Source organism: Somniosus microcephalus, unplaced genomic scaffold (genome assembly GCF_052327205.1).
Source record: "Somniosus microcephalus isolate GS21.2 unplaced genomic scaffold, FLI_Smic_1.0 unresolved_chr8, whole genome shotgun sequence".
Taxonomy (NCBI): domain Eukaryota; kingdom Metazoa; phylum Chordata; class Chondrichthyes; order Squaliformes; family Somniosidae; genus Somniosus; species Somniosus microcephalus.
The window spans coordinates 13,533,375-13,557,502 of NW_028225186.1; the positions used below are offsets into that span (position 1 = coordinate 13,533,375).

General features: G+C 47.2%; 1 protein-coding gene and 2 non-coding genes across 3 annotated transcripts; all 3 read right to left on the reverse strand.

The window, feature by feature from the left end:
* Positions 1-7,216: 7,216 nt before the first annotated feature.
* Positions 7,217-10,069, reverse strand: LOC147085490 (uncharacterized). The gene has a single exon (XM_085979103.1). The coding sequence runs from the start codon at positions 10,067-10,069 to the stop codon at positions 7,217-7,219; it is 2,853 nt and encodes a 950-aa protein (XP_085835229.1).
* Positions 10,070-20,880: 10,811 nt separating this feature from the next.
* trnai-aau (transfer RNA isoleucine (anticodon AAU)) lies at positions 20,881-20,954 on the reverse strand. The gene has a single exon. It is a non-coding gene; the product is annotated as a tRNA-Ile (tRNA).
* Positions 20,955-23,363: 2,409 nt separating this feature from the next.
* Positions 23,364-23,457, reverse strand: trnar-ucu (transfer RNA arginine (anticodon UCU)). Its single transcript has 2 exons — positions 23,421-23,457; positions 23,364-23,399 (listed from the first exon to the last, which is right to left on the reverse strand). It is a non-coding gene; the product is annotated as a tRNA-Arg (tRNA).
* Positions 23,458-24,128: the final 671 nt, after the last annotated feature.

Consider the following 24,128-nt stretch of genomic DNA (forward strand, 5'->3'; position numbering starts at 1 on the left):
TGAAATAACAGATTATCTTGCCATATCACATTGCTGTTTGTGGGAGCTTGCTGTGCGCAAATTGGCTGCCGTGTTTCCTGCATTAGAACAGTGACTGCACTTCAAAAAGTACTTCATTGGCTGTGAAGTGCTTTGGGACGTCCTGAGGTGCTGAACGCTGGTATAGAAATGCAAGTCTTTTTAAATGTTTTTGTAACACAGTGATGGGTGTGTGGAGATCAGTGTCATATTCCCCATTGTCAGTCAATGCTGCCACTCGCTGGCATCAGATAGACAGTGCAGTGCTATAAATGTACAGGGGCTGAGGGCACTGGTTCTGTCCTGCCTCTGTCAGCAGTGACAGTTACCGCTTAATCATTGCCTTGGGCTGATTTCGCTGCTGCAGTCTCGGCAGCCTCTCCTCCATTCTTCGGACCCCACAGATGTGGATGCGGGACTGGTGAGCTGCCGCCCAAATGCTCGGTCCTCGATGGGCTGCAGCCTCATAATCTGTGGCTGACTCGCTGTGCACCAGGCAGGAGGGCCATATTCCAGGGGTGGGTGGGGACAGCACACAACCGTCTGAGGAAAGCCCTGGGGCTGTCAGCGGGCCTCATTCCACAGAGAGCCGGGGGTATCGGGCCTTACCTGTAATCAACGTCCCACCAGAGGTATCTGGGCATTACCTGTAATCACCGTCCCACCAGGGGTATCTGGGCATTACCTGCAATCACTGTCCCACCAGGGGTATCTGGGCATTACCTGCAATCACTGTCCCACCAGGGGTATCTGGGCATTACCTGCAATCACTGTCCCAGCAGGGGTATCCAGACATTACCGGTAATCACCATCCCACCAGCGGTATCCGGGCATTACCTGTAATCACCGTCCCACCAGGGGTATCCGGGCATTACCAGTAATCACCTTCACACCAGGGGTATCCGGGCATTATCTGTAATCACCGTCCCACCAGGGGTATCTGGGCATTACCTGTAATCACTGTCCCACCAGGGGTATCTGGGCATTACCTGCAATCACTGTCCCACCAGGGTATCTGGGCATTACCTGCAATCTCTGTCCCAGCAGGGGTATCCAGACATTATCGGTAATCACCATCCCACCAGCGGTATCTGGGCATTACCTGTAATCACCGTCCCACCAGGGGTATCTGGGCATTACCTGTAATCACTGTCCCTCCAGGGGTATCTGGGCATTACCTGTAGTCATTGTCCCACCAGGGGTATCCAGGAATTGCCTGTAATCACCTTCACACCAGGGGTATCCAGGCATTACCAGTAATCACTGTCACACCAGGGGTATCTGGGCATTACCTGTAATCACCTTCACACCAGGGGTATCCGGGCATTACCAGTAATCACTATCCCACCAGGGGTATCTGGGCATTACCTGTAATCACTGTCCCTCCAGGGTTATCTGGGCATTACTTGTAATCACCGTCCCACCAGGATTATCTGGGCATTACCTGTAATCACCGTCCCACCAGGGGTATCTGGGCATTACCTGTAATCATTGTCCCACCAGGGGTATCCAGGCATTGCCTGTAATCACCTTCACACCAGGGGTATCCAGGCATTACCTGTAATCACTGTCCCACCAGGGGTATCTGGGCATTACCTGTAATCACTGTCCCTCCAGGGTTATCTGGGCATTACCTGTAATCACTGTCCCTCCAGGGTTTTCTGGGCATTACCTGTAATCACCGTCCCACCAGGGGTATCTGGGCATTACCTGTAATCACTGTCCCACCAGGGTATCTGGGCATTTCCTGTAATCACCGTCCCACCGGGGGTATCTGGACATTACCCGTAATCACCATCCCTCCAGGGGTATCTGGGCATTACCTGTAATCACTGTCCCTCCAGGGGTATCTGGGCATTTCCTGTAATCACTGTCCCACCAGGGGTATCTGGGCATTGCCTGTAATCGCCGTCCCTCCGGGGTATATGGGCATTTCCTGTAATCACTGTCCCACCAGGGGTATCCAGGCATTGCCTGTAATCACCTTCACATGAGGGGTATCCGGGCATTACCAGTAATCACTATCCCACCAGGGGTATCTGGGCATTACCTGTAATCACCGTCCCACCAGGGGTATCTGGGCATTACCTGTAATCACCATCCCACCAGGGGTATCTGGGCATTACCTGCAATCACCGTCCCACCAGGGGTATCTGGGCATTACCTGTATTCACTGTCCCACCAGGTGTATCCGGACATTACCTGTAATCTCCGTCCCACCAGGGGTATCTGGGCATTACCTGTAATCACTGTCCCAACAGGGGTATCTGGGCATTTCCTGTAATCACTGCCCCACCAGGGGTATCTTGGCATTACCTGTAATCACTGTCCCACCAGGGGTATCTGGGCATTACCTGTATTCACTGTCCCACCAGGGGTATCCGGGCATTACCTGTATTCACTGTCCCACCAGGCGTATCTGGGCATTACCTGTAATCACCTTCACATGAGGGATATTCAGGCATTACCTGTAATCACTGTCCCACCAGGGGTATCTGGGCATTACCTCTAATCACTGTCCCACCAGGGGTATCTGGGCATTTCCTGTAATCACTGTCCCACCAGGGGTATCTTGGCATTACCTGTAATCACTGTCCCACCAGGGGTATCTGGGCATTACCTGTAATCACTGTCCCAACAGGGGTACCTGGGCATTTCCTGTAATCGCTGTCCCACCAAGGGTATCTGGGCATTACATGTAATCACTGTCCCTGCAGGTATATCCTGGAATTACCTGCAATGGGTAGCACCAGGGCTATCCTGTCGTGGGAGCCAGTATTGTATCAAAATTAGCGGATAATATGAAAGGTTTGTTAGCTGGATTTCTCACACCAGCCAATCCTCAGGCCACTGGGAGTTTGACTGAGATCTCCTGTTGGGCTCCAGTGTGGACAGTCTTGTGCTGTGGATTGATGTCCACCAGTGTCAGATTACCACGGACCGAGGAGTCGTTCACTCCATCAGTCTGGCCCAGATTAAAGCAGATGTTGGATGGAAAGACGACAGTGAGCTGACATGCGGGGGCCAGATGGTTAAGGCTTTATTCTGTGCTTACATTGTGTGTCTGTACCTTTGCCTTATCCTGGGTCAATAGCAGCAATGACAGGATTAACAATAAGGAGGCACTTCGATATCCCTTCCCTTCCATACAGGCATAACTGCGACAAGCAGACAAATACCAACGGAAAACAGCTCCTACAGCTCTGTCGAGGCCTGTGTCTGTACATTGTCAATGGTAGGTTCATGGGAGACCTCCTCGGAAGATCGACCTATTGCTCACCTCTTGGCTGCAGCACAGTAGACTATATGATTACAGATTTGGACCCATCCTCTTTCAGAGCATTCACAGTCAAACCGCAAACAACACTGTCAGACCACAATCAAATTACTATGTATCTTAAAAAGACAGAAACAACCAACACAGAAACACAACCCAGTAAGCTGTACAACACCAAAAAATCATACAGATGGGCCAAAAATAGCACGGAAAAATACCAGAAAGCAATTAGCAATGAATCAACTCAAGCTCTCTTGGACACCTTTCTGGATAACATATACACTCACAATAAAGAAGGCGTAAACCGGGCAGTGAATAACCTAAACAATATTTTTGATAATTTGGCAACAAGGTCAAACTTGAAAGCTCGCAAGAACAAACCCAAAAGAAAAAACTATGAAAAATGGCTTGACCCAGATTGCCATAACATGAGGAAAAAACTTAGAAAAATATCAAACCAAAAACACAGACAGCCAGAAAACGAGGAATTACGCCTTACTTATTGTCAGACACAAACACAATACAGAAACACACTCAGAACCAAAAAAGAGCAATATATTAAGAATACACTCAGCTCCATTGAGGAATCCATTGATTCCAATTGTTTCTGGGGCAACTGGAATACATTACACAAAAAACAACACGACGAATTGGCCATTCAAAATGGAGACACATGGGAAAACCACTTTGAAAAATTATACCAGAAAAACACACTAAGACCAGAGCAACACCAAATATGCAAAAAACTGGAAAAGCTCGAAATGGCCATAAAAGATAACCAAAACCCGCTAGACTCCATGCTAACAGAAAAAGAACTATTTGAAAAACTCAAGGACCTGCGACCAGGAAAAGCTTGCGGTGCAGACGGCATACTAAGCGAGATGATCAAACACACAGACGATAAAATGAAACTGGCTATCCTAAAGCTCTTCAACTTGGTTCTGAGTGTCGGTTACTGCCCTGATATCTGGAACAAAGGACTCATAATGCCCATATACAAAAGTGGGGACAAAATCGACCCAAATAACAATCGAGGCATCTGTGTAAACAGTAACCTGGGGAAGGTATTCTGTAGCATCATAAACAAAAGACTTATAAACTTCCTTGAGGAGCACAATGTCTTGAGTAAAAGCCAAATTGGATTCCTGCCAAACTATAGAACATCAGATCATATCTTCACCCTACAGACCCTAATTGACAAACACGTTCATCAAAACAAAAGCAAAATCTACGCATGCTTTATAGATTTCCAGAAGGCCTTCGATTCCATCTGGCATGACGGTTTATTCCTGAAACTTATCGAAAGCAGGGTAGGGGGAAAAACATATGATGTAATTAAATCAATGTATACAAACAACAAATGTGCAGTTAAAATTGGAGACAAACAAACAAAATACTTTCCACAGGGGCGGGGGGTGACGCAGGGCTCGCCCATCTCCCCGACACTCTTTAATATTTACATAAATGAATTGGCAAAACTACTTGAACAATCTACAGCACCCGGCCTCACCCTATATGAATCCAAGGTTAAATTCCTCCTCTATGCAGATGACCTGGTTCTGCTGTCACCAACTAAGGAGGGTCTACAGCAGAACCTGGATCTGCTGGAGTCGTACTGCCAGACCTGGGCCCTGACAATAAATCCCCAAAAAACCAAAGTCCTTGTGTTCCAGCAAAGATCCAGACATCAGGGACCCAAAATAAATTTCACACTAGGAACAACCAAAATTGAACAAACCACTAACTACACATACTTGGGCTTAAAAATCAGTTCTACGGGAAATTTCCATCTGGCTGTGAATGAACTGAAAGAGAAAGCAAGAAGGGCTTTCTATGCCATTAAAAAATCAATCCAAATAGAAATCCCAATTAGCATTTGGCTCAAAATTTTCACATCAGTAATTGAACCAATTGCACTCTATGGCAGTGAGGTGTGGGGACCGCTAACACAACAAGAATTTGCAAAATGGGACAAACACCCAACTGAGATCCTACATGCAGAATTCTGTAAAAGTATCCTCCGGACTCAAATGAAAACCGTAAACAATGCATGCAGGGCAGAACTAGGTCAATATCCATTAATAATCACTATCCAAAAAAGAGCCACCAAATTTTGGAAACACCTAGAAATGAGCAACCCCCAATGCTATCATTACGAAGCCCTGAAATGCCAAGAGAGGACCATAAAGAAGAATACCCTCAGTCAACTAGTCCTGGGACTCAGTGAAGTAACTACTAACACTACTAACAATAACCAGCCTCAGGACAGTGACAGCGTAACACAAAGAAATTGACCCAACACAATCGTCGCTAAGCAAAAGGAAAAATATCTGTCATATTGGGCAGAAACAACAAAAACCCAAAGCAAACTCAATTGCTACTTGGCCCTAAACAGACAATACAACATGGCTGATTACCTGACCATGGTAAAGGATAGCAAACTGAGAAAAACCTTGACAATGTACAGACTTAGTGAACATAGCCTGGCGATCGAAAAAGGTAGACACAGACAGACCTGGCTACCAAGAGAGGACAGGATATGCTCTCGCTGCAGTTAGGGAGTGGTGGAGACAGAGATGCACTTCCTCACAGCCTGTAGAAAATATCAGGGCATAAGGGAGAATTTCTACCCAAAATTCACAAAAATATGCCCGGAATTCAGAAATTTGAATGACGACCAAAAACTCCCATACCTACTAGGGGAAGAGAGAAATTGTGTAACATTAGCGGCACACTATGTTACAGCTTGCCATAAACAGAGGGACAACCACTAAATATAAGAAAAGAGTATATACAAATTATATGAATGTATATTTATACACTCAGGGATATATCTATTTATACACTGTATAGATAGATCTGTATTTTTGTGTACAACCATGAATGTTTTTCGATGCTTTGGCAACATAAGATGTACCTTTTCATGCCAATAAAGCGAATTGAATTGAATTGACTGTGTCACAGGTAGATGGAAGTTCGTGGCAGCGGGTTCTGAGATGAGTGGGTGCCCTGCCACTAGAACCAAAGGGGCTTTGAGGAACACGGGCCAAGAAATCGGATATGGCCTGAAAACGGACGGAGTCGTGGCCCAGCGTTACTTAGCTGCGTCTGGACACAGTGGCCTAAGTAGCATGCAAAATTCATGCTGAGTGCTCTTTTACATGATTATAGTGCTGATCTGAGCACTAAACCCGCTGCTCATTGCTTTACCGCTCAACAGATGGGCCAATATCGGGTGCAGTCTGACTGCAGGTCATGTTAGGCCTCGGCTTTCTCCACTACTTAAAGGGAAGGTTCTTTGGTTCAGCAGCGCCTCATTGTCATTCCATTTGGAGCGCCACTTGTAAGATCACGCTGTATCAGAGTGCTCTCCTGCAGCCTCAGTTTGCTGCCACCCAAGCTCAGACTGCTGCCACCATGGCTGGGTTTACCAGTGTCGAACGAGGCTTGCAGGGTGTCACAGCCGCCCCACCATCTGGCCACCAACAGATTGCTAGGAATGTTGAGTCACCACCTGGGGAGAGTGGCAGTGGATCTGGGGAGCAGGAACCTGCTGCCCTCTCTCAGGATGACAGCATTCCTACTCCCACCTCTGCCACTCTACCATTGCCCTTGCCGCTGCCTGTCAGCCAGCCTAGGCTGCTGCCGCCCATGCCGAGGTGGTGCAGTCTACAGCCAGGCCTTCTAGGGCCAGAGCTGCTCGAGGTCGTCCTGCAAGGCCATTTGCAGTCTCCCCCACTGAAAGTCAGCAGCCTTCCACTGGCCATTCTGCAGCCACTGGGGGAGTTGTTCGCAATTAACACAGGGCGGTAAGTTGAGCGGCGCACTCCAAAACACATGGGAAGTGCGGCAGCCACCATGTTTCCCCGAATCGGGCCTTAAGGGCCTGCGGTAAGACTGCGGATTTCTAGGCCTTGAAGCTTAACTTTCAGCAGCGGGATTCCCCTCCTTGGCCCAGTTGGAGCCTTTAATCGCTTCTCTCACTTTGACCCAAAACAATTTTTGAGCTTCAATGTCTGATGGCCACTGGATGTAGGTCTTCTTTTTCATGACCTTTCTCATCTTGTGGTAGGTTGAGAGTTCAGCATCTGGAATCTTCTCCAAGAAGATCAGGATGATGATATCTTTCATCTCATGGAAGAGCCTGTAGCTCGCTAGCTGCAGTTCCATGGAGCACCACTCGCTGTACAGGTAGTTGCGGCTCATCACACAGATGGTCTTCCTGCTCTGGTAGATGCTGTCCACGATGTTGTCGATGATATATTTGCCCAGCTCAAAATCTCTGTGGTGGAGGCAGAGTTTGAAGCTTTGAGGTCCTCTCGTTTCCAGGTTTGGCACCAACTCTTGCAGAACCCAGTCTTCGTCCTGAGAATTATAGGAGATAAATGCATCATACCTGTAGGACTGCTGACTCTCTCCTCTCCCTCTGTGGTCATTCAACCACGATCGGAAAATATAAAACCCATACTTGATGTGCCAGTACCCTTTGCTGTAGAATATAGGGATGAACATGAACAAGATCAAGACCGGCACAGTTATATGGAACATGATCTGCCCAATGTCCAAGTAACAAACGCGAGCATCAAACTTATACAAGTATTCAGTTGGCCGATCTGCACATGTTTGGTTGTAAAAATAGATAACCTGCACCCTGGGGTTGGACAGTGACCAGTTTTGGAACCAACTGATGTCACAGGTGCAGGGGAACGGGTTCTTCCGTAGATCCAGGTAGGTCAGGGAGGGCAGGTGTTCCACAACCGTGCTATTGATGATCTGAAAGGCGTTTTTCCCCAAGAACAATGTCCTGAGGTTGGAAAGGTTTCCAAAGACGTCAAGAGACATGGATTGGAGGCCGACATTTTCAAGGTTGAGTCTCTCTAGACTCTGGAGATTCTTGAAGATCCCTGGATTCAGACCGTGGATCCCATTGCAAGCATCGGGCATGGAGAGGATTCTCAAATTGATCAGGTCTTCAAATCCATCTTTGGACAGTGACATTTTATTCTCTCCTATATACAGGTCTCTTAAAGAGATGAGGCCATTGAAAAACTTTGGAGGAATAATGTTGATGCCGTAGGGTTGCTGGGCTTGTAGTTTGAGAATGTAGAGCTTTGTGAGGTTAACAAAAGGAGATGCTGCAATCAGGCCAGTTTTGTATCTGATCCGGTTACTGTCCAAGTCCAACACTCCTAATGATGGGAGGATGTCGAAGATCTCCCTGCTGATACGGGTTATACAGTTCCTATCGAGATAAAGCTTGGTCAGGTTGTGTAATCCACAGAAAGACTGGCTGGTGAGGCTTCGAATTTTGTTCCCTCCCAGGTCCAATGTGTTCAGGTTATTGAGATTTGCAAACACCTTGCTGAAAACAATTGAGATCCTGTTGTTTCTGAGATTGAGATTCCTGAGACTCCCAAGGTTGCTGAAGGTGTGTTCATAGATGTCAGTTATGAGGTTGTTGTCGAGTCGGAGCTCCTGCAAGTTGGTGAGGTTAGAAAAGGCAGCCTTGTTGATGACAGCAATGTTGTTAATGTTCAGCTTTAGGGTCCGGAGATGGGGAGCATAAGAGAAGGCGTGACTATAAATGGTGAAAATCCTGTTGTAGCGAAAGGTTAGGAGCGACAGCTTGGGAAACACCGCGACTGCCTTCCCATCCTTGTAACAGGAAGGTAACTTGATGATTCTGTTGTGCTCGATAATGAAAGAAACAACTTGCTTTCTTTTCGATGCAAATTCAAAGCACTCCACAGATGTGAGGAGATTGTGTGATAAATCCCAGCTGGTGATGGGTGGGCACTGGGATAGGGAATGGGCAGGGAGGAATAAGATCTGATTGTTCTGCAGGACCAGGCTCTTCATAGTCCTGAGACCCAGATAGTGGCACAGGTTGGACAGCTGACTCTGGTTGTGCAGCCTTAACCCAGAGTATTGAACATTCTGTAGATCCAGGTTTGCAGATTTGAGAAACTCGGTGACATTTAAGGGGTTGTTCTTGATGATCAAACACGAGATGTTCCTCAGGTCAACTTTAGAAAATTCCAAAGCATCGGAGAGTTTGTTATTGGACAGATCCAACCTGAGAATGTTGCTGAGGAAGTTCCGTTGGCAGTCAAATGTTGTGAGAGAGTTGTTAGAGAGGGAGAGGTTTCGGAGGGAGGGTGGGAGGGCGGTGCGATGTTGCAGGGAGGCGAGTTGATTGTTGCCCAGATCCAGGAGCATCAGATTACTGAGCCCAGAGACAGCGCTCACCAGATGGGAGAAATTCTGGAGTTTATTGGAGCTTAAGACAAGTGTTTGAAGATTGTCCAATGCAGCGAAGGCTTTGGGTTCAACTGTGACTAAGCGGTTGTGATGGAGCAGGAGTTGATCTAACTTTTCAAGTTCTTGGAAGCCCGAAGAGTTCAGACGAGAGATACTGTTGTAGGACAGGTTAAGGGTCAGTAGGCTGGTGAGATTACTGAACGCACCGCAGCAAACACTCTCAATCCGATTGTAATCCAGCCGCAGGGTGAGCAGCTTGGACAGGCTGCGGAAGCTGTCCGCTTGCAGTTGGGTGAGCCAGTTGTGGGAGATGTTCAAGTGCACGGTGCTGGCTGGGAGGTCGGACACGGCACTAGAGACCTGTGTCAGGAAGCGGTGGACGCACTGAAATGTACCATTGTGGTTCGCAACCTGCATGCAGTTATTGAAAGTGTACCCGGGGACTGTGGGCACCAACACATTGCAGGAGAGGGCACAGAGAAGCAGCAGCCAGTCAACGCTCAGTCTCAACATCACAGCCTCCTTCTTCCGTCCGAGGGTTCAGATGTTTTGCAGGACCTCACTCAAGAAAAATTCCGTGGGTGTGAGATGTTTTTTCTCTGTCGCTGCCAGAACAGCCTGTAAAGTCAGAGATGGTTTACATTGTCAGTTTAGTAGAAATTAAGCAAATCAGTTAACCTGCTGCCATGGATACTGTGTTCTCCACTACTCTGAAAAGCCATTCCCATGTTTAATATCTGTGATATGCGGAAGTCTCCTTTCTGTCCAGATATTACCAGCTCCCTGAAGACCCCTTACTCCTCTGAACACCTCACGCTCTTGCATACCTCGCCCATTCCATCATCACCTGCGGCTCTCCCAGGCCACGGCTACTTTCTCATTAAGATCTGCTTCCTCTTTGTATTGAAGTGCCAAAGGCCCCAGACCCTGATGACTGTGTTCACGGATACTGAGGGAAGACAGAGAGGAGATAACAGAGGCTTTGAGGACAATGCTCCAAACATCCTGTGCACTGGTCCCCATATTACAAAACGGATATAGAGGCACTGGAGAAGCTGCACAAAAGGTTTGTACCAGAACTGAGAGGTTTCAACTATCAGGAAAGATTAAACAGGCTGGGGCTCTTTAGAAAAGAGACTGAGAGGTGACCTGATAGAGGTCTTTAAAATTATGAAGGGGTTCGATAGGGTAGACAGAGAGAAGATATTTCTAGTTGTGGGGGGAGACCAAAACTGTGGGCCATATATATGAGTTAGTCACTAATTCATCCAGTAGGGAATTCAGGAGCAACTTCTTTACCCAGAGAGTGGTGAAAATGTGGAAGATGCTACCACAAGGAGTGATTGAGGCGAATGTCATTTGAGGGGAAGCTAGATAAGGACCTGAGGGAGAAAGGAATGGAAGGATGTGGTGATAGTGCGAGATGAAGTAGAGTGGGAGGAGGCTCGTGTGGAGCATAAACGCTGGAGTGGACCGGTCTAGCCGAATGGCCTGTGTCTGTGCTGTAAAATTCTATGTAAGCCTTGGATATGGAAGTTGAACCACATGCCTGCTGTTGCCAATATAACAACTCTCTTCAATCAGAGTGAAAGGGATAAATCAGATAACTACAGACCAGTCGGCCTAACATTGGTGGTGGGTGAGCTCCCAGAGAAAGAAAAAAGAAAGTCTTGCATTTCTACAGCGCCTTTCATGACCTCAGGACGTCCCAACGCTTTAGCGCCAATGAAGTGTAGTCACTGTTGTAATGTAGGAAATGTGGTAGCCAATTTGCGCACAGCAAGCTCCCACAAACAGCAGTGTGATAATGACCAGATAATCTGTTTTAGTTGTGTTGATTAAGGGATAAGTATTGGCCCAGGACTCAGGGGAGAACTCTCCTGCTCTTCTTCGAAATAGTGCCATAGGATCTTTAACACCCACCTGAGAGGACAGACACGGCCTCGGTTTAACATCTCATCTGAAAGACGGCGCCTCCGACAGTGCATCACACTCTGTGTACTGCATTGGAGTGTCAGCCTGGATTTTTGTGCTCAAGTCACTGGAGTGGGGAGAGCGAGAGTTACTCAGGGCAAGGGTGCTTCCCACTGAGCCATGGCTGACGGGAGCAGGGACTGCAGGGAGGATGAGCAACCTGGCCACAGCACCGTGGAACGGGGGGCCATTCAAGAGGGGGGAGTAAATAGAAATGTTGTAGTGGTAGGGGATAGTATTATTAGGGGGATAGATAGAGTTCTCTGCAGCCGAGAGCGAGAGTCCCGAAGGCTGTGTTGCCTACCCGGTGCCAGGGTTAAGGACATCTCCTCTGGGCTGGAAAGAAACTTGCAGTGGGAGGGGGTGGATCCAGTTGTCGTGGTCCATGTTGGGACAAACGACGAAGATAGGACGAGGAAGCCGGTTCTGTTAAAGGAGTATGAGCAGCTAGGGGTCAAATTAAAAAACAGAACCTCAAGGGTAATAATCTCTGGATTATTACCTGAGCCACGAGCGAATTTGGCTAGGACAAATAAAATTAGAGAGTTAAATGCGTGGCTCAAAGACTGGTGTGGGAGAAATGGGTTTTGCTTCCTGGGACACTGGCACCAGTACTGGGGCAGGAGGGAGCTGTTCCGTTGGAACGGGCTTCACTTGGCCAGTGCTGGGACTAGAGTCCTGGCGGATCATATAACTAGAGCTGTAGAGAGAGTTTTAAACTAACTAGTGGGGGGGAGGTTCCTAGAGAGCAAATAATAAAAATGACAACAGAGAAGGTCATAGACTTAGGTAGCAGTGGGGAAATTAAAACCAGAGCGTGTCAGGAAGGGGCAGAAGGTATGGAGTAAAAGGTAAAGTAATAAAAAGGGCAAAAGCAGGAACTAAGTGTCACAAAACATATTTGAAAGTTCTCTATCTGAATGCACGTAGCATTCGTAACAAAATAGATGAGTTAATGGCACAAATAACTACATATGGGTATGATCTTGTGGCCATTACAGAAACATGGCTGCAGGGTGACAATGCCTGGGAATTAAACATACCAGGTTATTTAACGATCAGGAAGGACAGGCAGGAAGGAAGGGGAGGTGGGGTGGCTATGTTAATAAAGGAAGGAACCACTGTAATACAGAGAAATGATATCGGGTCAAAAGATCAGGATAATGAAACAGTTTGGGTGGAGGTAAGGAATAATAAGGGGAAAAAAACACTAGTGGGCGTAGTCTATAGGCCTCCGAACAGTTGTAACTTTGTTGGACGGAGTATCAATCAGGAAATAGTTGAGGCTTGTAATAAGGGAACATCTATAATTATGGGGGATTTTAACTATCATATTAATTGGACAAATCAAATTGGGCAGGGCTGCCTTGAGGATGAGTTCATTGAGTGTATTAGGGATGGGTTTCTTGAGCAGTATGTAACTGAACCGACCAGGGGGCAAGCAACCTTAGATCTGGTCCTGTGTAACGAGACAGGATTAATTAAAAATGTCCTAGTAAAGGATCCCCTTGGAATGAGTGACCATAACATGGTTGAATTCCATATTCAATTAGAGGGTGAGAAGGTTGGATCTCAAACAAGCGTGCTAAGCTTGAATAAAGGAGACTATGAAGGTATGAGAGCGGAATTGAGTAGAGTGGATTGGGAAAATAGATTAAAGGGTAAGACGATACATGATCAGTGGTGTACATTTTAGGAGTTATTTTACAACTTCCAAAAAAAATATATTCCACTGAGAAGAAAAGGGTGTAAAAGAAATACAGCCATCCGTGGCTAAGTAAAGAAATTAAGGGTAGTATTCGACTAAAAACAAGGGCATATAAGGTAGCCAAATCTAGTGGGAGGATAGAGGATTGGGAAAACTTTAAAAGACAGCAAAAAATAACAAAAAGATTGATTAAGAAAGGGAAGATAGATTATGAAAGTAAATTAGCAAAAAATATAAAAACAGATAGTAAGAGTTTTTATAGTTATATAAAAAGAAAATGGGTGGCTAAAGTAAATGTTGGTCCCTTAGAGGATGAGACCGGGAAATTAATGGTGGGAAATATGGAGATGGCAAAAACACTGAATGAATATTTTGTATCAGTCTTTACAGTAGAGGACACTAAGAATATCCCAACACTGGACAAACAGGGGGCTATAGGTGGGGAGGAGCTAAACACGATCAAAATCACGAAGGAAGTGGTACTCGGTAAAATAATGGGACTCAAGCCGGATAAATCACCTGGACCTGATGGCTTACATCCTAGGGTCTTGAGGGAAGTGGCGGTAGGGATTGTGGATGCATTGGTAATAATTTTCCAAAACTCCCTGGACTCAGCAAAGGTCCCGGCAGACTGGAAAACTGCTAATGTAAGACCCTTATTTAAAAAGAGCAGTAGACAGAAGGCTGGAAACTATAGACCGGTTAGCCTAAAGTTTGTGGTAGGTAAAATTTTGGAGTCCATTATTAAGGAGACAGTAACAGGACATTTGGATAATCAAAATTTAATAGGACAAAGTCAGCATGGTTTTATGAAGGGGAAGTCATGTTTGACAAATTTGCTGGAGTTCTTTGAGGAAGTAACATATAGGGTGGATAAAGGGGAACCAGTGGACGTAGTGTATTTAGACTTCCAAAAGGCATTTGACAAGGTGCCACACAAAAGATTATTGCTTAAGATAAAAAATCACGGGATTGGGGGTAATATTCTGGCATGGATAGAGGATTGGCTATCTAACAGAAGGCAGAGAGTTGGGATAAATGGTTCATTCTCAGACTGGCAATCAGTAACTAGTAGTGTTCCGCAGGGGTCAGTGCTGGGTCCCCAACTCTTTACAATCTATATTAACGATTTGGAGGAGGGGACCGAGTGTAACATATCAAAGTTTGCAGATGATACTAAGATGGGAGGGAAAGTAGTGAGTGAGGAGGACATAAAAAACCTGCAAAGGGACATAGACAGGCTAAGTAAGTGGGCAGAGATTTGGCAGATGGAATACAATACTGGAAAGTGTGAGGTTATGCACTTTGGCAGGAAAAATCGTAGAGCAAGTTATTATCTTAATGGCAAGAAACTGGAAAGTACTGAAGTACAAAGGGATCTGGGGGTCCTGGTGCATGAAACTCAAAAGGTTAGTGTGCAGGTGCAGCAAGTGATTAAGAAGGCCAATGGAATGTTGGCTTTCATTGCTAGGGGGATAGAATATAAAAATAGGGAGGTATTGCTTCAGTTGTACAAGGTATTGGTGAGACCGCACCTGGAATACTGCATACAGTTTTGGTGTCCATACTTAAGAAAATACATACTTGCTCTCGAGTCAGTACAAAGAAGGTTCACTCTGTTAATCCCGGGGATGAGGGGATGGATATATGAGGAGAGGATGAGTAGATTGGGACTCTACTCATTGGAGTTCAGAAGAATGAGAGGCGATCTTACTGAAACATATAAGATTGTGAATGGGTTTGATCGGGTGGATGCGGGGAGGATGTTCCCGATGATGGGTGAAACTAGAACTAGGGGGCATAGTCTTAGAATAAGGGGCTGCTCTTTCAAAACTGAGATGAGGAGGAACAACTTCATTCAGAAGGTGGTAGGTCCATGGAATATGCTGCCCCAAAAAGCTGTAGAAGCTACATCATTACATAAATTTAAAACAGAAATAGACAGTTTCCTAGAAGTAAAGGGAATTAAGGGTTACGGGGAGCGGGCAGGAATTTGGACATGAGTCTAGGTTCGGATCGGACATGGCCCTGTGGGTAGCGGAGCGGGCCTAGGGGCTGTGTAGCCTGATCCTGCTCCGATTTCGTGTGTCTAATTCTGTTAGATTCAGGAGATGGTTCTGTGATAGTAGATTGGCGGCTAGGATCAGATCAGCCATGATCTTATTGAATGGCGGAGCAGGCTCGAGGGGCCAATTGGCCTACTCCTGCTCCTATTTCTTATGTTCTTATGGTCTTATAGGGTCTGATGAAAGGGAGGAATTGAAAGAAATCAGTATTTGTAGGGAAATGGTGTTAGGGAAATTGACGGGATTGAAGGCCGATAAATCCCCAGGGGCTGATAATCTACATCCTAGGGTACTTAAGGAAGTGGCCCTAGAAATAGTAGATGCATTGCTGATCATCTTCCAACATTCAATGGAATCTGGAACAGTACCGATAGATTGGAGGGTAGCTAATGTTACCCCACTATTCAAAACAGGTGGTAGAGAGAAAAATGGGAATTACAGACCGGTAAACCTGACATCGGTAGTGGGGAAATGCTAGAGTCCATTGTAAAAGATGTAATAGCAGAGCACTTGGAAAACAGTGACAGGATCGGACAAAGTCAACATGGATTTACAAAAGGTAAATCGTGCTTGACTAATCGACTGGAATTTTTTGAGGATGTAACTGGTAAAATAGATAATGGAGAACCAGTGGATGTGGTGTATTTGGACTTTCAAAAGGCTTTCGATAAGGTCCCGCATAAGAGATTAGCGTGTAAAGTTAAGGCACATGGGATTGGGGGCAAGGTATTGACTTGGATAGAGAACTGGTTGGCAGACAGTTGACAAAGAGTTGGAATAAATGGGTCTTTTTCCGAGCGGCAGGCAGTGACTAGTGGGGCACCGCATGGATCGGTCCTTGGACCCCAGCTATTCACAATATATAATAATGATCTAGACAAGGGAACTAGATGTAATATCTCCAAGTTTGCAGATGACACAAAGCTGGGTGGGCGTGTGTGCTGTGAGGATGATGCCGAGAAACTCCAGTATGATTTGGACAGGTTGGGTGATTGGGCAAAAGCATGGCAGATGCAATATAACGTGGATAAATGCGAGGTTATCCACTTTGGTGTCAAAAACAGAAAGGCAGATTATTATCTGAATAGCAATAGATTGGGAGAAGGGGAAGTGCAATGAGACATGGGTGTCCTTGTACAGCAGTCGCTGAAGGTAAGCATGCAGGTGCAGCAGGCAGTTAAGAAGGCAAATGGTATGTTGGCCTTCGTAGCGAGAGGGTTTGAGTACAGGAACAAGGATGTCTTGCTGCAGTTGTACAGGGCCTTGGTGAGACCACATCGTGAGTATTGTGTGCAGTTTTGGTCGCCTTATCTGAGGAAGGATGTTCTTGCCATGGAAGGAGTTCAGCGAAGATTCACCAGGCTGATACCTGGGATGGCAGGAATGACGTATGAGGAGAGATTGGGTCGATTGGGCTTATACTCGCTGGAGTTTAGAAGAATGAGAGGGGATCTCATTGAAACTTATAACATTCTGACAGGACTGGACAGACCAGATGCAGGAAGGATGTTCTCGATGGCCGGGGAGTCCAGAACCAGGGGTCACAGTCTAAGGATAAGGGGTAAGCCATTTAGGACTGAGATGAGGAGGAATTTCTTCACCCAGAGAGTGGTGAACCTGTGGAATTCTCTACCACAGAAGGCAGTAGAGGCCAGTTCATTAAATATATTCAAGAAGGAGTTGGATATATTTCTTAAGGCTAAAGGGATCAAGGGGTATGGGGAGAAAACAGGGACTGGGTACTGAATTTGGATGATCAGCCATGATCGCATTGAATGGCGGAGCAGGCTCGAGGGGCCGAATGGCCTACTCCTGCTCCTATCTTCTATGTTTCTATGTTTCTATGTCCTTATATGGGATAAAATTAATACTCAACTAGAAACCGTTCCAGAAACCAGGAAGCTGGTTAAAAGGCAGAAGCAGAGTGCGGTAGTTATTGGGTGTTTTTTTGACTGGACGATGTAAAGAGTTGGCCCCCCTGCATCACTGCTGCGACCGTTGCCCTTCTTGCCATTTCAACAATCTGGACTTGGGTACAGGAGGCAGACGTATCGACATTTGCTGCTAACACGAAAAACAGGGAGCCTGGGTAGCTGTGAAGGGACCGTCAGTGAACATTTAGAGAAGAATATGGAGAGGAAATGTACACCAAATGGTGTGTTAAAAGCTGCCGAGGAGTCTCCAACAATAGATATTTACAGAGCAGAGGAGACCATTCGGCCCACTGTGTTAATTGTGGGTCTTTGCCACAGCAATACTAAACTAAACCCACTGACCCACTATCTCCCCATAGACCTGTATCAATCCCCAAACTAATCCCACTGCCCCGCTCACACCCCATAGACCTGTATCAATCCCCAAACTAATCCCATTGCCCCGCTCACACCCCATAGACCTGTATCAATCCCAAACTAATCCCACTGCCCCGCTCTCCCCAAAGCCCTGTAACAATCCCAAACTAATCCCACTGACCCGCTATCTCCCCATAGCCCTTTATCAATCCCCAAACTAATCCCACTGCCCCACACACACCCCATAGACCTGTATCAATCACAAACTAATCCCACTGCCCCGCTCTCACCCCATAGCCCTGAATCAATCCCAAACTAATCCCACTGCCCCGCTCACACCCCATAGACCTGTATCAATCACAAACTAATCCCACTGCCCCGCTCTCACCCCATAGCCCTGAATCAATCCCAAACTAATCCCACTGCCCCGCTCACACCCCATAGACCTGTATCAATCACAAACTAATCCCACTGCCCCGCTCTCACCCCATAGCCGTGAATCAATCCCAAACTAATCACACTGCCCCACTCACACCCCATAGACCTGTATCAATCCCAAATAAATCCCAGTGCCCCACTCTCTCCCCATAGCCCTGCGCCAGCACTTTGAAAGAGCTCTGCAATTAATTTCATTCACCTGCCCTTTCCCCATAGCCCTGTAATGTTTTTCCTTCAAGTATTTATTCAACTGCCTTTTGAAAGTCACTATTGAATCTGCTTCCACCGCCCTTTCAGGCAGCGCATTCCAGATCACAACAACTTGCTGCTTAAAAAAAATGTTTCCTCATGTCACCTCTGGTTCTTTTGCCAATCACCATAAATCTGCGTCCTCTGGTTACCGAAACTTCTGCCAGTGGAAACACTTTCTTCTTATTTATGCTATCAAAACTATTCATAATTTTGAACATCTCTATCAAATCTCCTCTTAACCCTCTCTGCTCTAAGGAGAACAATCCCAGCTTCTCCAGTCTCTCCACATAATTGAATTCCCTCATCCCTGGTACCATTCTGGTAAATCTCCTCTGCACCCTCTCTAAGACCTTGACATCCTGTGTTGACTTTAACAACATAGCACTGATTTGACATGTTCCAGTGAAATATCATTGATCATTAAGAGATTGTAAATCTCACCTGCTTGCTGCTGGGGTTTGCCGATGTTGAGCTGAGACTGTAAGTGCAATGGTTTTGAAATGATAATCAGAGGGGATGTGGTTTAGACATCACATGAATGAAATGACAGTTTCATCTTAAAAAGGAGAAGTGTAAGTGAAGGCAGTCCACGAGGAGGCTGGATTGGCTCGTGTGTGTCATGGGCTGTGGTAACCCACTGTCCAAACTGCCTACTGTGGGCAGCAGCAGCTGTAACAGCTGGGAGCCCCTTTCTTTATCTTTACAACTTCCCTTCTCCACCTCTCCCCTCCTGCTGAAACCCATCACAACTTGTCCTCTGCTCAGCCATTGCCCACAGCCAGCAGGGCGAGTGGACAAGAAGCCAGGCTCATTCACCCTCTCCCTAACACAGGGCCACAGACACCAATTGTAACCGCTGCCCAGGCTCAGGTCAGCTCCCTCAGCACAGGCCGGGGATGAAGCCTGGGCCTTTCCAAATGCAAGGAAGCAAGAAACAAATACTGGCCAGGAAAGTCTCAGCGAGTTCGAGTAATCTGTGCATTTGTTTGATTGAAACCAAAACAGCTTCGAACACGAGGATGCTTCACACAGGTGGAGAAATTCAGTTCACTTTTTCGACACAATTCAAAGCAGCAGAAGCAATGAACATCCTGAAACCGGCAAATATGAACACATATATCACTAAGCAACAATAGAATAAGGAGCATATGGCACAGAAAAGGAAGAAATGAAAGAAAGATTCAAAGAAAGAAAGAAAGTACAAGGACTTTGGGTTTTATACACAGGCACTGTGTTTCTTTCTGCGCCGGGACAGCAGAGGGCACAATCGGATCATCAGCCACATTAGTGCCTGAAACATGGTTCAATAGGAACAGGAGGAGGCCATTCAGCCCCTTGAGCCTGTCGAACAGGAACAGGAGGAGGCCATTCAGCCCCTCGAGCCTGTCAAACCGGAACAGGAGGAGGCCATTCAGCCCCTTGAGCCTGTCGAACAGGAACAGGAGGAGGACATTCAGCCCCTCGAGCCTGTCAAACCGGAACAGGAGGAGGCCATTCAGTCCCTCTAGCCTGTCAAACCGGAACAGGAGGAGTCCATTCAGCCCCTCGAGCCTGTCAAACCGGAACAGGAGGAGGCCATTCAGCCCCTCGATACTGTCAAACCGGGACAGGAGGAGACCATTCAGCCCCTTGAGCCTGTCGAACAGGAACAGGGGGAGGCCATTCAGCCCCTCGAGCCTGTCAAATCGGAACAGGAGGAGGCCATTCAGCCCCTCGAGCCTGTCGAACAGGAACAGGACATTCAGCCCATCGAGCCTGTCAAACAGGAACAGGCCATTCAGCCCCTTGAGCCTGTCAAACAGGAACAGGAGGAGGCCATTCAGTCCCTCGATCCCGTTACACTGGAACAGGAGGCCATTCAGCCCCTCGAGCCTGTTACACAGGAGGAGGCCATTCAGCCCATCGAGCATGTTACACAGGAACAGGAGGAGGCCATTCAGCCCCTCGAGCATGTTGCACAGGAAGAGGAGGAGGCCATTCAGCCCCTCAAGCCTGTTACACTGGAACAGGAGGCCATTCAGCCCCTCGAGCCTGTTACAATGGAACAGGAGGACATTCAGCCCCTCAAGCCTGTTACACAGGAACAGGTGGAGGCCATTCATTCCCTTGATCCAGTTACACAGGAACAGCTAATTTATTATTAATGTTTCATGTGATGTGTTTGCTCTGAAATAAATTGTTAAAAATTTTAACCTGCATTGGCCGGGAATCGAACCCGGGTCTCCCGCGTGGCAGGCGAGAATTCGACCCCTGAACCACCAATGCTCACAGTGACAATAAAACCCATTTTCCAGTAGCTACAATTTATTTTTGACTTTTGTTAATAGAAGCGAGGACACTGCGGTAAAATAAAAAGCGAAATGCAGCAGATGCTGGATCTGAAATTGTTCATTAAATGTTGGAAACACTCCACTGGTCAGGGAACATCTGTGGACAGAAAAACACAGGGTTAACCTTTCAGGTCCATGAGCTCTCGGTAGAACTAAGATTTTGCAGCTTTGTAGGTCCCGTGTGAGTTTCCTTCCAAACTTTTTAAACTTTTAAACTGCTCAAAAATTACAAAATTAAGAAACTAACCTTCCCTCGAAAAATAAATGGCCCGTACGGGGATCGAACCCGCGACGTTGGCGTTATTAGCACCACGCTCTAACCAACTGAGCTAACCGGCCCATCTGTAAGGTTCACCTATAGAACCGTCCCTGTTTCTGGTTTTTGCCAGCTAAGTCACTTTGTCTTTGAAGGCTGTAAAAGAAAGACTTGCATTTCTACAGGGCTTTCACGACCTCAGGACATCCTAAAGTGCTTTACAGCCAATGAATACTTTTTGAACTGTTTTGCATCTGTGACAGGTAGATTGGTCAGGAGGAGGTCAAGTAGGTTTTCCCCTCGTGTTGGTTCCCTCACCACCTGCCGCAGGCCCAGACTGGCAGCCATATCCTTCAGGACTCGAACAACTCGGTCAGTAGTGCTGCTACCGAGCCACTCTTGGTGATGGGCATTGAGGCCCCCCACCCAGAGTACATTCTGTGCCCTTGCTGCCTTCAGTGCTTCTTCCAAGTGATGTTCAACATGGAGGAGTACTGATTCATCAGCTGAGGGAGGGTGGTAGGTGGTAATCAGCAGGAGGTTTCCTTGCCCATGATGTTCCTGTGTAACAGGCTTGAGGGGCTGAATGGCTTCCTCCTTTTCCTGCATAACAGGCTTAACAGGCTGAATAGCCTCCTCCTGTTCCTGCATAACAGGCTCGAGGGGCTGAATGGCCTCCTCCTGTTCCTGCATAACAGGCTCGAGGGGCTGAATGGCCTCCTCCTGTTCCAGTGATACAGACTCGAGGGGCTGATTGGCCTCCTCCAGTTCCTGTATAACAGGCTTGTGGGGCTGAATGGCCTCTTCCTGTTTATGTGTAACAGACTCGAGGGGCTGAATGGCCTCCTCCTGTTCCTGTGTAACAGGCTTGAGGGGCTGAATGGCTTCCTCCTTTTCCAGCATAACAGGCTTAACAGGCTGAATAGCCTCCTCCTGTTCCTGCATAACAGGCTCGAGGGGCTGAATGGCCTCCTCCTGTTCCTGTATGATAGGCTCGATGGGCTGAATGGCCTCTTCCTATTTATGTGTAACAGACTCAAGGGGCTGAATGGCCTCCTCCTGTTCCTGTGTAACAGGCTTGAGGGCTGAATGGCTTCCTCCTTTTCCTGCATAACAGGCTTAACAGGCTGAATAGCCTCCTCCTGTTCCTGCATAACAGGCTCGAGGGGCTGAATGGCCTCCTCCTGTTCCTGTATGATAGGCTCGATGGGCTGAATGGCCTCTTCCTGTTTATGTGTAACATACCCGAGGAGCTGATTGGCCTCCTCCTGTTCCTTTATAACAGACTCGAAGGGCTGAATGGCCTCCTCCTGTTCCTGTATAACAGACTCAAGGGGTGAATGGCCTCCTCCTGTTCCTGTGTAACAGGCTCAAGGGGCTGAATGGCATCCTCCTGTGCATGTATAACAGGCTCGAGGGGCTGAATGGCCTCCTCCTGTTCATGTATAACGGGCTTGAGGGGCTGAATGGCCTCCTCCTATTCCTGTGTAACCGGCTCGAGGGGCTGAATGGCCTCCTCCTGTTCCTGTCTAACAGGCTTGAGGGGCTGAATGGCTTCCTCCTTTTCCTGTATAACACGCTCGACAGGCTGAATAGCCTCCTCCTGTTCCTGTATAACAGGCTCGTGTGTCTGAATTGTCTCCTCTTGTTCCTGTGTAACAGGCTTGAGGGGCTGAATGGCCTCCTCCTGTTACTGTGTAACAGGCTCGAGGGGCTGAATGGCATCCTCCTGTGCATGTATAACAGGCTCGAGGGGCTGAATGGCCTCCTCCTGTTCATGTATAACAGGCTTGAGGGGCTGAATGGCCTCCTCCTGTTCCCGTATAACAGACTCATGCGTCTGAATTGCCTCCTCCTGTTCCAGTGTAGCAGGCTTGAGGGACTGAATGTCCTCCTCCTGTTCATGTGTGGCAGGTTTGAGGGGTTAATGGCCTCCTGCTGTTCCTGTGAAACAGACTCGTGGGTCTGAATTGCCTCCTCCTGTTCCTTTATAACAGACTCGTTGGTCTGAATTGCCTTCTCCTGTTCCTTTATAACTGGATCATGGGTCTGATTTGCCTCCTCTTCATCCTATGTAACAGGTTCGAGGGGCTGAATGGAGTTCTACTGTTCTTGTACAGATCTTGTATCGCTGAACGGCTTCCTCCTGTCCAATGCAACAGGCTCGAGGCGTTAAAGGCCTCCTCTTGTCCCTGTGTAACAGGCTCGAGGGGCTGAATGGCCTCCTCCTGTTCCTGTATAACAGGCTAAAGGGGCTGAATGGCCTCCTCCTGTTCCTGTGTAAAAGGGTCATGGGACTGAATGGTCTCCTCCTGTTCCTATGTAAAACGGCCATGGGACTGAATGGCCTCCTCCTGCTCCTGTGTAACTGACTCAGGGGTTGAGAGTACTCAGAGGGAAAGTGTCGGGGCGGTAGTTTCCCTTCTCTGAATTATCGATTTACTGCAAAATGTACCGTCAGTGGAGGAACCACCGAACCCTGACCCAAAATCCGACTCTGGTGGGACTCGAACCCACAACCTTTGAATGCCTTAATCTGCTATACCAACTAGAAGTCCAATGCGCTATCCATTGCGCCACAGAGCCAATTACGTAAAATTCTATTACAAAAGCAAAATAGTGCTGATGCTGGAAATCTGAAATATAAAAAGATGAAATGCTGGAAACACTCTGCAGGTCAGGCAGCATTCCATGACTGTTTAAAAGGGGTCTACTTTCAGTCCCGGATCATTCTGTGTCTGTTTAATAGGGACATGCTGTCAGTCCCGGATCATTCTGTGTCTGCTTAAAAGGGACATGCTGTCAGTCCCGGTTTATTCTGTGTCTGTTTAAAAGGGACATGCTGTCAGTCCCGGTTTATTCTGTGTCTGTTTAAAAGGGACATGCTGTCAGTCCCGGATTATTCTGTGTCTGTTTAAAAGGGATGTGCTGTCAGTCCCGGGTCATTCTGTGTCTGTTTAAAAGGGACATGCTTTCAGTCCCGGATTATCCTGTGTCTGTTTAAAAGGGATGTGCTGTCAGTCCCGGATTATTCTGTGTCTGTTTAAAAGGGATGTGCTGTCAGTCCCGGGTCATTCTGTGTCTGTTTAAAAGGGACATGCTTTCAGTCCCGGATTATCCTGTGACTGTTTAAAAGGGATGTGCTGTCAGTCCAGGATCACTCTGTGTCTGTTTAAAAGGGATGTGCAGTCAGTCCCGGGTCATTCTGAGTCTGTTTAAAAGGGATGTGCTGTCAGTCCCGGAGTATTCTGTGTCTG

Excerpts from the sequence above, each read along its gene's own strand:
- LOC147085490 (XM_085979103.1), bottom strand. The coding sequence starts at position 10,069 with ATGTTGAGACTGAGCGTTGACTGGCTGCTGCTTCTCTGTGCCCTCTCC.